This window comes from Spea bombifrons, chromosome 3 (genome assembly GCF_027358695.1).
Source record: "Spea bombifrons isolate aSpeBom1 chromosome 3, aSpeBom1.2.pri, whole genome shotgun sequence".
Classification (NCBI taxonomy): domain Eukaryota; kingdom Metazoa; phylum Chordata; class Amphibia; order Anura; family Pelobatidae; genus Spea; species Spea bombifrons.
In genome coordinates, this window is record NC_071089.1 from 5190806 (window position 1) to 5206955 (window position 16150).

The 16150-nt window shown below is 41.5% G+C and overlaps 1 protein-coding gene across 1 annotated transcript in view; it reads left to right on the forward strand.

Moving 5' to 3' along the window:
* The window catches only part of LOC128483063 (ALK tyrosine kinase receptor-like), a 111674-nt gene that overhangs the window by 58570 nt on the left and 36954 nt on the right, over positions 1-16150 (forward strand). The window contains exon 3 of the mRNA XM_053459103.1: positions 8417-8572. Within this exon, the coding sequence (XP_053315078.1) occupies positions 8417-8572 (156 nt within the window). The remainder of the gene's footprint in view (positions 1-8416; positions 8573-16150) is intronic.

Below are 16150 nucleotides of genomic sequence, written 5' to 3' on the forward strand. Positions count from 1 at the left end.
CTCCCATCACTCCTGTGCTCCATTGGCACATTTTGCAATTATGTTACAGCCAGAAATTTCACTGTTTTCCATGAAAACAGCTGAGTGACCCCAAACTTTTGAAAAGTAGTGTATATTGGAGTGCAATTGCCAGATGCGGGAGGGTTGAACGGGCTTCATGATGATGTCACCCTGACCCAGTACTTGATGGTTCTGTGGAGGTACCGGATCCCTCCACTGATCCCTTTTCTAAAGTCAAAGGAATTTGATGAAGGTACCGTTAAATATTTTAGGATCAGAGTGGAAAATATTTACCCTCCGTTGTGGACTATTCACATACATATCATAGTACCTTGAGGTTAGTGAAATAGTTTTCCCTGTGGAAGAGACAGCCTAGGGGTGAAATGTGACCCGACTTTAATGACCATCAGGGCTTAATATAGAGACTTTGACACATTATCCAAAACTGGACCTGAGAGTATAATAACGCATTTTCAGCAGGTCAGATTAGATGGAGCGTCCAGGTCTCTTCAGGGACAACCCAGGAAGTGTTGCATCAATTAATATTATGCCCCGTGGGCAAGCAAGAGACTCCCATTGTCAGCAGAAGATCCATGACACCTTGGTGCATATGGGTCATCAGAAAATAGGTAGAGCAACTAAGTTTTAAAATAATTGAGCGATGGCGTGATTCAGGTCTTCTGAAATCGTTTGTTTCAGAAAATCGACCTTTTGAAACTTGTGGGTGAAAATGTGGCCACAGCGCATTGGGGGTCAAAGTTTATACGCGGCATATTCTGTCTAGACCAACAAGGCTTAAGGTGGCAGGTCCAGGAGTTCAGCATCTACGGTTCCACAAAGCCACGGTCCAATTGCCCTTCTGGACATTCAGGCCATTTGCCACTTATGGGCACGTTGGGGCGTTCAATGATAATGCTTGTAACTGGCCCACTGACAACATAGAGTCCTGTGCCGCACCATCAAAGCCTCCATTGCTTGGGGTATCCACGTCACGCATCCTTCATACACGCGGTCATATGATAACCCTAAGCAGAGAGAACGGCTCAGCAGAGTGATGGAGGTGGCTTGGTCAGCCCCAGCCTTAATACCCCACTGGATTAGGCATATTAAGAACGGTGCCCTAGTCTCCAGCCTTAATGTAAATTGCCCTAGAAACAAGGGCAACTAACGAGCCAACTCCTAGCTTACGTAGCATATATTTTGCGGCAGGAATGCCCGAGCGCCGACCACCAGGTGGACGACACGTTGGCCCTCCGTGCCGTCCTGTATATTGATGTGACATTTGCATTGTTGACCGATGGACCAACATCTATTTTTCCAGGGATGAGTAAACCCTACAGCGTTAGGCCCCTTCTCTATTATAAATGCGCGTCAGCTCGCATTAAATTCATTTAATCCTCTTGGAAAATAAATCACGGGAAACATTCTTAGCCGGAATAACTAAGCGCGGTATTCGGTCATTATGCACGTACTAATGAGGTCCCTTATTACGACCGCCGAGAAGGCTTATTACTGTGACACGGGCGGACGGGAGGTGCCAGCGTAACACAGAACAGCGTGAATCTTGGGATTCCAGGAAAGGCTGGATATAAACATGAGAACAGGCTACCAAAACACATTAAAAATGCACTTTGTGGCGGACACCACGGAATGGGGAGAAAAACATAAACCAAAAGAACTCTTTTTTTTATTATTATTATTTCTAGTTTAAATTTTCTTATATAAACCAAAGCTTTCTCAGTGTAGTCTTTCGTGGTTAAAATGTAAAAAGTATCAACAAATTAAAAAAAATCATATACAAAAAAAATTAAAAAAAATTACATTATTTAAAAGTTAATTAATTAAAATGCCACATTTTTACTAAATAAAATCAACTAATTAAATGTACTTTTTCTGAAAAGGGATTTAACAAAGCACAGGAGGAGAAATGTTAGATCAAGAGCTCGTCATTTAACACTAGAGGGTCAGAGGCTTAGATGGAATGTAAGGAAGCTGCACTTTGCTGAGAGGGTGGTGGATAAGTGGAACGGCCTCCCAGCGGAAGTGGTACAGCGAAGGATATGCCTTGATTGGCCATAGGTCATTTAGTGAAAATACTCTATAAAATGGGCTTATTTTATCATAGCAGACTGTAAGTAATCCCTTAACGCGTGGGCCGATGTGCTTTAAATGCCCCGGCGTGTTTGGACAGAGGAGAATATTGGTCTCTTTTATTACGGGAGGGATGCTGTCAGACTTTGTAATACAGATATATTTTAGTAATTATGGAAGTTCACTTCATTACATTCGGGAAACTCTACCTTAGATTTTTATAGTTTTTAAATCAAACATTATATGTCTACTCTGGCCAGAACGCAAAGGCAATACACCGTAAAATGAGCAGATTTAATTTTGCTTGGCTCACAAGTAATGAGTTTTATGCTTGGTTTCTACATTCCTGTAATATAACCAAAGAGTAAAACTAAATGTTTGCTTCTATGGCTTGGTTAAATTCTACCCAACGCTGTAAAGGAGGCAACAGCCAAGGACGATGAACAAACCTCATGTGTCTTGAAGGAAATGGTAAATAATGTGGCATATTATGAATTATAGCTCTTAACGGGTGGTAGATAAGTGGAACGGCCTCCTAACAGAAGTGGTAGAGGTTAACACAGTAAAGAAATAAAAAAATGCGTGGGATAGGCGTATGTCGTATACTCATATATTTAAGGAATAAACAGAGAATACAAGAGGCACTTTCAGGCCGATGAGCCTATCCCAAGTATCCAGTTTTACCAAAGTCAATAGTAAGACCCCAACCTGAATATGCCCAGCAAGTCTGAGCATCTGTTCTTAAAAAGGAAGTTATGGAGTAAACCACTTCGTGGAATAGGACGTACTATTACGTCTTCGTAAACAAGCCCTGGGTGACCAAGGACGTAATAGTCACTTATACGGTTTTTGCACCGGAGGGGTACACACGAGATCAGGGTGCCATCAGACAGGGGAGATTACAGGAGAGTTATGTCTCATCTCCTTGATTTCACTACACTTCATAATGGTGTAACCCCAGTGTAATGGAGGCAAAGGGGTGACCTAAAGTCGGCATCTCTGTGACGACTTGATCTTTTTTCTGCATTTTGGTTTTTGCAGAGATTCTCTCTTTGCAAATATCTGCACTAGACTGGATAGTACACATAGACTATGTTCTCTGCCAGATGTATTTTGGGCTACCTTATTACCGTTACCAGACCTTCCCTACATTCAAACCATGAAGATCCTCCACCAATACGTCCTTGATGGAAAGCTTCGCCATATGGTTCTCTTCTTCCTCCATGGTGCACTGAACTTCTGTCCTCAACTGACTGGACCGCCTCATGAGTGATCATGTGGACATTTTGTGTATCGGCACCTCAACATGTTTGCCTAATCTCGGCTTGGTCAACGTCATTTTCCCAATCATCATATATTGTACCCAATATATTGTTCTGGGTCATCCTAGAAGCTTCTCATCTGTTTGTACGTCCTTACGTATTAGTAGGATATATTTTTCATGTAAGTTCCCCAATATCATCGTCCATGACGTATCCTGGTCTAGGCTGATCCTTGGGCGATCAGGCCCCCCCGGTATCGCGCTGCCCAATGGGCCGGTTAAAGGGGAGATCTTTATTCTCCTCAACTGGCCCATTTACACCAAGGAGGCTGTTCTGACTGCATTAGAAGGGGCTGCCCACCTTTAAGACGTGGACATGGCCAACAAGAAGAAGACAGCCGGTGGAATGTAAACACGTCTCTAGTCATTGTGTCAGCGACTCCTCTTCAATTAGCTCTGTCAAGAAACAGCGAAAAAATAAAAAAACACTCGAGTATCACTTAGCTCTGGCATAAAGTGGAAGAAAAGATGTCGGCACGGGATACGTGGAATATTTATCAACTTTCTTGGTGTTCTGAACATTTGTCCATTGTTTTCATGTAGTGGTTTATCCAGAAGGATATATTGCATTTAGTCCTTTCACTCAGAGCCGCGTGTCAGACCAATTCAGACTGATTCTGGTTCCCATTTCTCTCACGCAAGCAGCCTTTTCATTTACAATCTATTGTTCCAGCCCTGTGTGGAGAGAGTCTGAATAGCAGTGAATATAACTCACGTTAAACGATTGTTTTGTTGCTTTTTAGAAGAAGTTCTTTTACGACACTTTATTCATCAGATTCTCTTTGCCAGCATCTTGACAAATGGCACGATATATCACATCACACTTTTTATATACACAGCCGTTTAAAAGTTTGGGGTCACTTCATGGAAAACAAGGACATTTCTGGCTGTAACATAACAAGGGTTTTCTAACCATCAATTAGCCTTTTAAACGTATTCTTGGATCAGCGAACACAACGTGTCATTGGAACACAGGAGTGATGGGAGTGATAAAGGGCCATTGGAACACAGAAGTGATGGGAGTGATAAAGGGCCATTGGGACATAAGGAGTAATGGGAGTGATAAAGGGCCATTGGAACACAGGAGTGATGGGAGTGATAAAGGGCCATTGAAACACAGGAGTGATGGGAGTGATAAAGGGCCATTGGAACACAGGAGTGATGGGAGTGATGAAGGGCCATTGGAACGCAGGAGTGATGGGAGTGATAAAGGGCCATTGGAACACAGGAGTAATGGGAGTGATAAAGGGCCATTGGAACACAGAAGTGATGGGAGTGATAAAGGGCCATTGGGACATAAGGAGTAATGGGAGTGATAAAGGGCCATTGGAACACAGGAGTGATGGGAGTGATAAAGGGCCATTGAAACACAGGAGTGATGGGAGTGATAAAGGGCCATTGGAACACAGGAGTGATGGGAGTGATAAAGGGCCATTGGAACACAGGAGTGATGGGAGTGATGAAGGGCCATTGGAACGCAGGAGTGATGGGAGTGATAAAGGGCCTTTGGAACACAGGAGTGATGAGAGTGATAAAGGGCCATTGGGATCCAGGAGTGATGGGAGTGATAAAGGGCCATTGGAACCCAGGAGTGATGGGAGTGATAAAGGGCCATTGGGATCCAGGAGTGATGGGAGTGATAAAGGGCCATTGGAACCCAGGAGTGATGGGAGTGATAAAGGGCCATTGGAACACAGGAGTGATGGGAGTGATAAAGGGCCATTGGAACACAGGAGTGATAAAGAGTCTTTGTACGCCTATGAAGAAATTTCCATTAGAAATCAACCGTTTCTTGCTACAATTGTCATTTACAACATTAACCCCATCTGCGCTGGATTTCATGTTATTTTAATAGACAAAATTGGCTTTTCTGCTAAAACCAAGGACATTTCTAAGTGACCCCAAACTTCTGGACAGTAGTGTATATTCTTTGTAACTGTGAGATGCGCGGAAAGATCACAAGTCCCCTGAAACGCTGTATTTTGCACTCTCACGGAGGTCTGTTTACCATCAGCACATGAAACAAAAGCTATTTTATAAAAGAGCATGGATGAAGCTGTGTTATACTTGGCCAACTAGCCATAGGGCCGCCGGTCCAGTTGCATGGCATTCCCTCTGTCACATGGGGAGGTCTCGCCTGCAATGATCCATAGACTGGGGTCTGGTCTAGATGGTACAGATGGTGTCAGCAGATCCAACACCTGAACTAAAGCAGGACCGACAAGCTTGGTGGCTGAGGTCTAACTAGACAAGCAGAGTGTCTGGTCGGGGCAAGTTAAAGGGACAGGAACCGTAGGAGATCACAGAACAGCAATGAAAACGGGCACCGAAAAATGGATGCAAACCACGCCGCAGCATGCGTTATAACAAGGGTGTAAATCTGACTTTTTGGGTTTCTTTACATTGTAAAATGATACTTTTTAATAAATGTGAAGATTAATTTAGTGCCTTCTTTCCCCCACCCGTACTCTCCCTTTAACTTCAGCATCATGAATATTGAAATTTTTTTTCTCTTGTATGTACAATTTGGTGGCTTCCCGTCCTAAAAAAGTGGTGACCTGGCAGATATTAAACATATTATGAGGCCTAAGCGTCCCTTTAATATTTATATATTGGTAAGGCCCGATTTTTCTATTTTTCCAAATAAAATAAAAAAAAAAATAGGAAGAAAACTGCCACTAAATGATTTGTATGGATTTTATGGAAAGGGCCAAATTCCAAACAAAAGGTTTATGGGGCCAAAATTATTAGACTGTTTTCCACATGGCACGTCCACTTTTACAGAATGTTCCCAATGATTGTTACCACAATGTACAATAGAACCGTAAAAACACAATGTATCATAATGTAACATTAGTCTGATGTATCTCGGCGGTTAATAGTTGTTGTAACTTAAATTTTTATCTCCCCTCGTATATTTTGACAGGTGCATCACACAATCAATGCTGTAGAGTTTTATTGTCTCTTAATTAGGATCAGCGGGGCTCTCTGAGATTGCCAGGAATTGGAATTATCGGAGCTTTAGACTATAAGAAAGAAAGAAGTGCTCACGTGTGCACTAACTGTATTAGTAGTATGGATTTAATGTTAAATCCAGTGCTCTCTGTGAAATAGGTATAATTGGCAGTGGCGTAAAACTAAAGATATATATATTTTTATATATATGGGGGCAAGAAATGTTGGTAAATCAGTAAATGAGGGGATAGCACTGATCGTCACTTGTGATGCCGGTCCGGTGCTTTAGTTCATGGCGGCCATGCTGGATACACAGCAATGGAACCCGATTCATGAAACTTACTACGAAAGAATCCAATGGATGAAGCCTTACATAAAATGAACAAATAGGGGGTTATTATTTACTGATTTCTATAGCGCCATCATGGTAAGGGAGATCCTGCTCAAAGGAGCTTACAATCTAGAGGAGGTGGGAGATATGCAGGGAGGGATAGCGAGGAGGCAGGGGCGATTCTGGACCAGTATATGAGTTTTTACTGGTGATCCCACCAAAGCATTTTCAGTAACAAGGACTTCAGTTGAGAGCGACGGATTCCTTTCCATGCTTTCCATTTTATGGTTTGCCAAGCTCGGGTCAGTATGCATGTACGTTAGAGCATTTGTCGGCCAAATGTGTTTTAGGCTACTTTGTTAATGGGCTGGATTTGGCCCCCTGCCCCAGACTGACATCAGAGAAACGAACTGTGGTGTTAAAACTAGAGAACTGAGAGAGTGGTAGATAAGTGGAACGGCCTCCCAGCAGAAATGGTAGAGGCTAATTTAAACATGCATGGGATAGACATACGGCTCCTGAATCTAAGACGAGACTCGCGACTGATGAAGGTTTGAGAATTTACAGCAGGAGAAACAGGCGACTAGACGGGGGGCCGGATGGGGACGATCCGCTGGCAGGTTCTGGGTTTCTATGTGTGGACGGGTACTCACCTGGCTTTGTGTTTGTCCAATGAAACAGCTGAGAAGGACATAATAATGCTTATAACACTAAACCGCTACTTAGGTAGCAGGGTCATAAAGGAGAGACATCAGAGGTTTCTATCAATCAAATATTTTAGTATTTCTACTACATGCATTAGCTAATGAATTAATACCATCAACATCATTCTTCCTCTTAATATCGTTCACTCGTACATACATTGAGTGACAAAGCAAATCGATGAACGCTGATGCAATTTACAGCATAAATATATTGTGAAAACAGAAAAGAAATAAGTAATAATGCCCATTTAAACTGAGCTATAAGACACTCTATCAATAGTAATATATAATTGGAGATAATTTAATGGCGGTGCCAAGGCTGTGTCTCGCAATCAATTCGAATTCAGCGCAGATGAACGGCACATATTGGAGATATTCGTCAATAAGCGATTGGTGAAACGATCCAATCAAAAAGGAGTTTACAAAAAATTGCTGAAAACGGAAAAATTATTCTCTTAAATGTTGCATTAACTATATACAGACTCAGAGAAATACAGCACTTTATAATAAGTCTACAAGATACAGAGAACTACAGCTTCCACCTACCCATTTTTTCAAAGCAGTCCCGATTTTCAATGGGTAGGGATCATGGGCCAGTTGCGGAGATCCTCTTAACTCCTCTGACTGGCCCCTGGAGCTGTAAAGTCAGTGGAGGTCTGTGATGTATGAGTGGCCCCACCCATGCCTGCCTTTGGCCCCACCCATGCCTGCCTTTCACCCCACCCATGCCTGCCTTTGGCCCCACCCTCCCCTTTCCCAGCTACACCCCATCGCAAACACTTGCACTTGTATTATATACCTCCACCTCCAACTAGATTGTAAGCTCTTGTGAGCAGGGCCCCCCTAACCTAAGTTAAAATTGTTATTATACTTGTTATGTCACCCACTGTAAATACGTGTAATAACTTTTACCATTAAATATGCTAAAAAAAATCTTATTATCTCACCTTAAAAAAAACTATATTCATTTTGTGTGAATTTTTATTTATTTTTTTCCCTTTTATTTGATTCTAGAATTTGACTGTAATTTTGAGTCCCCTTGCGATCTGGAATACCTGCCCCCTATGCACAAAACTGAGAAAACATGGAGGATTAGCAGTGCGGAGGAGTTACTGCGAGCGAACATCCAGAACGGCCCCAGACAAGATTATTCTGAAAACTCATCAAGCGGTAGGAGTTATTCATTGTCACACATCAACTGTGATGGCCCTTTAATTCCATCTGTGAAGAAATATTTTTTGGGGGTTTTTTTACCGTAAAAAAAATGTAATTTTAAAAAAATGATGAAACGGTGCTAGTTATTCATTTAAAATCATTCAATGTGTTAAAATCCAGCAATCCACAAGTTTCGTTGGTTTCTATGGTGATTGCATATTTATTCCTGCTTTCTTATTGGTCGGAAATGTGTTATAAAAAAAAAAAAAACCTGTTCTAAAATAAAAAATAATAATTAAAGTCTCTCAAAATCTCCTAATTTGCACAAATTCCCATCTACCGTGAATTCACTCCCCCTCCGTTGTAATATAATAAAACAGACCGATTAGCGGCGGCGCATGTTATTACGATGGGTGCGTAGCGAGTATGAAGTGGTATGAATCTGTAATCTGGGCAGATGTTACACAGAAGAGTTAAATGACTTAGAAAATAGTATCGGAATAAACGGCCGTATTTGAAACGTTACGATTTCTCTCGTTCGGCTGCCACTTCGTTAAATAGAAAATGTTTGTTCTGTGATGAGTTTTTGCCCTTAATGATATTTGCCTGCCACACACACCTGCCCCTTTGACATGTGAATCACCCCGGGTCGTGTTCTCAATGAAACACCTAAAGTTCAGGTAACTTCTGACGCTTCTTCAGGAAGTCTAGAAGAGGAATTGTCACCCAAAATGACTGGATGGCAACAAATTTACCCGAACAGTGCCGGTTGCTGGGAGATTCCAATATGGCGGCCTTGGTGCTGCCCATGTTGGCGCGCTCATCCAGGCTGCCTTGGGTTTAATCTCGGAACGCGGGATGCATGAATGAGCACATAGCATACTGGAGAGGAGTGTGGCTGAGTGCACATGTGTGTACTGTCTACCAGGCATGTAGCTTGTATCCCTATATAGGATTAGTGCTGTGTGTTGGTGTTCAGTGATAGCGTGTGTGTGTGCGTGCGTTCCACTGTATGGTTTTAGAGTGTCTGTGTCAATGTAAAGCAGTAGCATGAGTGCATATGTGTTACTATGTGGAGTTAGAGTGTGTGTGTGTTAGTGTATGGTGTTAGCATGACTTTGTGTCACCATATGGTGTTAGAGTGTGTGTTAGCATATTGTGTTGGCGTGCGTGTTACTGTATGATGTTAGAGAGTATGTGTGTTAGTGTATGGTGTTAGGCTGTGTGTATGTTAGTGTATGTATGGTGTTAACAAGTGTGTGTTAGTATATGGTGTAAGAGTATGTGTATGTCAGTGTACAGTGTTATGTATAGGTGTGTGTTAGTATTTGGTGTTAAGAGTGTGTGTGTGGGTATTAGTGTATTGTGTAAGTGTGAATGTATGCGTCAGTATGTGAGCCTAGGGTAAGTGGCACCTTGGAGAGGGGGAAGGGAGAACAGGGAGAGGCTGTGTCAGTGTGTATGTATAATTGTATGGTGTTAGAATGTGTGTGTGTGTTAGGTGCGCTGAAGAAATGTTGTACCTAGGCGTCACTAACCCTAGACTCACCCCTGAGTGAGGGAGACTCAGACGTAATAGATGAGAGACTCTGGGCTATATACCATATGGGCGCCATTATTTGCCTTTTAGCGAGGAGCATAACTCACCGTGCTGCTTAAAATTGCTCAGAGCCACTAAAATCCCGGGATATGGATGATTATGAGCCTTTTAGTAAGAATATGTTTTACCCAGAATATTTGCAAGGTCAAGATTTTTTATTTTGGGAAAAAAAAAATATGGAAGCATTACCGCATATTAGCGCGTTAAAGGCATTTTGTCGAAAGCACATGTTTCACACAGATGGAAGACGTCGCAGAAAATGAAACTGAGGATCAAATTATTTCCAGGAGCTGTACGCTCCACATCAGTCCTGTCTGGTTATTACTTTGCCTAAAAAATAGCATTTTTTGTAAAAAAAAATAAAAATTCCAGGCACGGAACGGAATGCAGTTGTCGATATTCCATAAGCTATTCGTCCAATAATAACCTTCATATATCAGCATCACATACATTAGCCACATACCTATTATATTCTACGTGTCAGCAGGCATGCAGCGGGGTTCGTGTAGCGAGTGCCCCTCTTATATACATACTTGTCTTTCTCAATTGCTAAGGAATATAATCATATTATTCTCTTCTGTGGGTTCAGGGTTATGAATGGAATCCTTTATACGAGACAATGTGAAGTCATTTATATGTAAATCAGCTTCCTGATGGACCACGGAGAAAGATTCTGCCCGTACGAGTTCATTCACGGTGAACGTAACAAACTGATCTTGCGTTGTTTTGATCATACATGTGTCACGGGCCGCAAGGTGCACTGTACCTCCGCTGGGATATGACATCATAACTGAAGTGAAGGGACGGAGAATGATGCTGTCAGGGGAAGCCAAACGTTCATGAGACCAAAAGGTGTAGGCTTCATCTCATATATATATATATACCCTATATATACATACCCTATATATATATATATATATATATATATACACCCTATATACATATATATACCATTTATATATATATATATATACACACACCATATATATATATATATATATATATATATATATATATATATATACCATATATATATATATAGGGTATGTATATATATATATATATATAGGGTATATATATATACACCATATATATACATATATATACACCATATATATATATATACCCTATTTATATATATACCCTATATATATATATATACCCTATTTATATATATACCCTATATATATATATATATATATAGGGTATATTATATATATATATATATATATATATATATAGGGTATATTATATATATATACCATATATATATATATACCCTATATATATACACCCTATATATATATACCCGATATATATATATATACCCTACATATATATATATACCCCATATATATACACCATATATATATACCCTATATATACAATTATATATTTTTCTTTATTCTATAGAACTATAGAATTTAGAAAAGGTGATAAACCCCCTCTAAAGCATATTATAGTGATCATTATATTGTATATTTAAACAAATCTGTTAATAATTAATTCTTTTAATGAATGCAATATATATTCCGCCTTGTTTGTTTCATTACAGGGAGGTTAATGAAAAAAAAAAAAGTGATCATCTTCATAAAAAAAAGTTCTCCGGTTCAGTAAATAATGCCTTAGCGATGATAATTTGGTTAAGATTTCTTACAGTGTCGGGAAAATTTGCCAAAAGCTAATTAGCTTCTTACTCATACAATTAAAGTACAAAAGGTAAAGCGCTGGATTTATCATGTCCGGAAAATAATACATAAGATTTTTAAGGTAAAATATTAGCAAATGAAATTAGAGCATTAGGAGAATTGCAAACTGTTAGAAAGAATAAAGGCTGTTGTGATAATTATTCTCTGCTATAATTATATATTCTAGAACCACAGAAATATAGAATTTGGCGGCTGATCGGCCCTATTTGGCCCCCGCCTAATCACCCATTTTTCCTGCTTTAAAGACTTAAACCTTAATCACTAGAATTTCTGAGCTTTCTCTTAATCTCTCCTTACCACCTGCATCATGTTCTTGCCTCATTCTACACAGCCCCACTTCTCTCTTGCCTGTTCTTGTCTTTCTGGTTTCTTTCTTCTGTCTTCTTTCTTCGTCCACTTCTCCCTGCCATTGGCTCTGTTAGCCTCTCCCCTTTCTGCACTGGAAGGAGGAGCCCAGGGGCCCCACCCTATTTGTGGAAGTGATGGGGGGGGCTCCTTACCAGAGCCAATAACGGGAAGAAGCAGATGAAGATAGAAGAAAGAAGACAGAAGAACAAGAAGAGGCAAGAGAAGATGCCGAGCTGTGGGAAAGGCATAAAAAAAACCACAGAAGCAGGTGGCAAAAAAAAAAAACGGTTGGCGTAAAAAGTAGGGACACATTGAGAGAGAGCATGAATGGGAATGTGAGAGAATGTGAGAGAGAGAGCATGAGAGAGCGTGAAAGAGCATGAGTGACAATGAATTTTGTTTCGAAAAAGCCCTCTGAATTGCATCGAAAGGGCAGGAAACAAAGGGCTATTAATCAGTCGTTGGTCTCGTCTTAGATTCAGGAGCCGTATGTCTATCCCATGCATGTTTAATACCCTCACTGTATTACCCTCTACCACTTCTTCCGGCAGGTTGTTCCACTTATGTGCCACCCTTTCTCACCTCTGACCCTCTCGTGTTAGATTACAGTCTCTTGTTCTAACATTTCTCCTCCTTTGAAATAAACTTCCCTCCTGTACTTTATGTATTTAAATCTACCAATTAGTATTAATTGGATATAAATTTCAAAACTCCTTTATTTTTTCATTGTTAGATCTAAATATTTAATAGAAAATAAACCGGCACAGATTCCTGTAACATAAAGCAAAGTGATATGTGCTTCAGGAGCTCTCGCTGCGGGATGTATTCAGCACAGTGTTTTTAATGAGGAGGAAAACGCTCGAAGAACGTCTGATACGTGCCGACGGGCGCACGGGAATCACCTGCTGGGTTACAGGGAAAGAAAACTGTAAATACAACCCTTGCCAGGTTGTCCCTAGGAGGAGCCGCGTGGCTGAAAATCATCACCGGTGCTACCAAAGAGTAATCTCGTTCCCTGAACGGTGCCGTTGCCAGAGTCAATAACCAGACTATCGCGGCATCTTTGGAAGAAGCTCCATGAGTAGAACACATACTGCTTTGTGCACCGCTTTCATTGTTCAGTTCCAAAAAAATATGCTTGGATACGAGCAGAAAAGGGCAAAAATAGTTAAACCTCTATAATTCTGCCCACTTTATCTTCATCCCCCTAAGGACGAGTCCTCTACTCACTGCCTAGGTTTCCGCCGCCATCTAACACAAGGATCTTTCTTCAATATATCACGCTGCACGCTGACTGATAATCCTTACCAGGACAGGCTGCCCGGAGCTCCGGCTAGCAGGCTATGTATGTGTGGCTACCTGGCTATGAACCCCCCCCCACCAGTATGTGTTAGATGGAAAGTGGGCAGGGTGTGGGCGTGGCTAAACACCGCTCAGCTTTGCCTGGAGAGAGAGAAGTGACCAGGAGACCCGGGAAGCATTTGCATCACCCAGAGACTCCCGGTCAACCCTGAGAGTTCCCAGGTACACTGCAGAACTTTGGGGTCACTTTCATGGAAAACAAGGACATTTCTGTCTGTAACATAATTGAAAAAGGGTTTTCTAACCATCAATTATCCTTTTAAACATACCATTGGAACACAGGAGTGATGGGAGTGATACAGGGCCATTGGAACACAGGAGTGATGGGAGTGATACATGGCCATCGGAACACAGGAGTGATGGGAGTGATAAAGGGCCATTGGAACACAGGAGTGATGGGAGTGATAAAGGGCCATTGGAACACAGGAGTGATGGGAGTGATAAATGGCCATTGGAACACAGGAGTGATGGGAGTGATAAAGGACCTCTGTACGCCTATTAAGAGATTCCATTAAAAAAACAGCCGTTTCAAGCAACAATAGTGATTTACAACATTAACTCCGTCTGCGCTGGATTTCTAATCCATTACATGTTATGTTAATGGACACAATTGGCTTTTCTTTCAAAAACAAGACATTTCTAAGTGACCCCAAACTTTTGAACGGTTGAGTATGCTCCTTACTCCTTATTCTGCATCCACAATTTAACTTAATGGTCAGTGACTGGTTATTTGTTTCCAGGGCCGGACTGGGGATGACTAGGCGGCCCTGTGACTTTAAGGCCAGCGGCCGCCAACTGGCATTAGTGCAGCCGCTGGATCAATAGACGCTGCTGCACAACCCGTTTTTATAGCCATGTGACACGTGGTCGATAAATACAGCGGTAAAATATTTTTAAGAGTGTTTTCTTATATTTAAAGCTTTTTTTCTGGACAGTAATTGTTTTTGATTCTTTAAATCGAGTGACCACGTGAGCGAATGATATCATAAAATAGCAGCTGGACGAGAAATCTCATCTTTTTTTTGTGACAATCGGGTATTAAGTATCTTCTCCGTCCATTTGATCCCCGGCGCTGATCTGCGTGGGAGTTATTATAATGGAAATAGCTTTTCAGATTTGTTCGATCGTAGCGTTTCCACTTCTGATATGTTTTTACCTGATTGGGATGAAAGCTAAAATAAGTAATTTACCGCTGGAAAACATCTTACTCCAGGGCCGGTGCTGGGAGGTTTGTCAAATGAAGGATCCTGCGGCGTAAAAAGTACCCCAGAGACGCCTAACAATTATTCCATTTAGTTATATAGCACCAGCACATTCCGGAGCGCTGTTACAATAAGGGGCAGAAAAAAAACAAAAGACCACTTAAAATGGCAATAAAATTAACACCGAGGCAGAAGGATAAGAGGACCCTATTCTTGTGTGCTAACAATCTCTTAAAGGGACACTCGCCAATAAATACAGGGGATGCTCCGGGTCGGATGCTGTGAGATCCGACTCACTGCCTGGAAATAAGCGAGTGGGTCTGGAATGAGCCATTAAGGACAACTGGTTGTCCTTAAACCCATTAATGGCAATGGATTGTGAGCCAGAACATGTACGGACTTTGTCGTGAAGGGGTTAAAATTAGAACAGTTAATAAGCACGCATCTCTCTGTACCAGGTGACTTTTATTTGTTTCTTGTGGGCGCATGTATATCATTACACTACCATTCAAATGTTTGGGGTCACGTAGAAATCTTTTGTTTTTGAAAGAAAAGCACATTCTGTCCATTAAAATAACATGAAATGGATCAGAAATCCTGCGCAGACGGGGTTAATGCTGTAAATGACTATTGTAGCTGGAAACGGCTGATTTTGAATGGAATCTCTTCATAGGCGTACAGAGGCCCTTTATCACTCCCATCACTCCTGTGTTCCAATGGCCCTTTATCACTCCCATCACTCTTGTGTTCCAATGGCCCTTTATCACTCCCATCACTCTTGTGTTCCAATGGCCCTTTATCACTCCCATCACTCCTGTGTTCCAATGGCCCTTTATCACTCCCATCACTCCTGTGTTCCAATGGCCCTTTATCACTCCCATCACGCCTGTGTTCCAATGGCCCTTTATCACTCCCATCACTCCTGTGTTCCAATGGCCCTTTATCACTCCCATCACTCCTGTGTTCCAATGGCCCTTTATCTCTCCCATCACTCCTGTGTTCCAATGACCCTTTATCACTCCCATCACTCCTGTGTTCCAATGGCCCTTTATCACTCCCATCACTCCTGTGTTCCAATGGCCCTTTATCACTCCTATCACTCCTGTGTTCCAATGGCCCTTTATCTCTCCCATCACTCCTGTGTTCCAATGACCCTTTATCACTCCCATCACTCCTGTGTTCCAACAGCCCTTTATCACTCCCATCACTCCTGTGTTCCCATGGCCCTTTATCACTCCCATCACTCCTGTGTCCCAATGGCATGGGAAGCATGGGAAACTTTTTGGTGCGCAATGGATTCAATAAAACCCACGTGAAATGTGGTCCTTAATCCCCAAAATACCCTTTTCTTATCTTTTACTGCAAGTTTGAA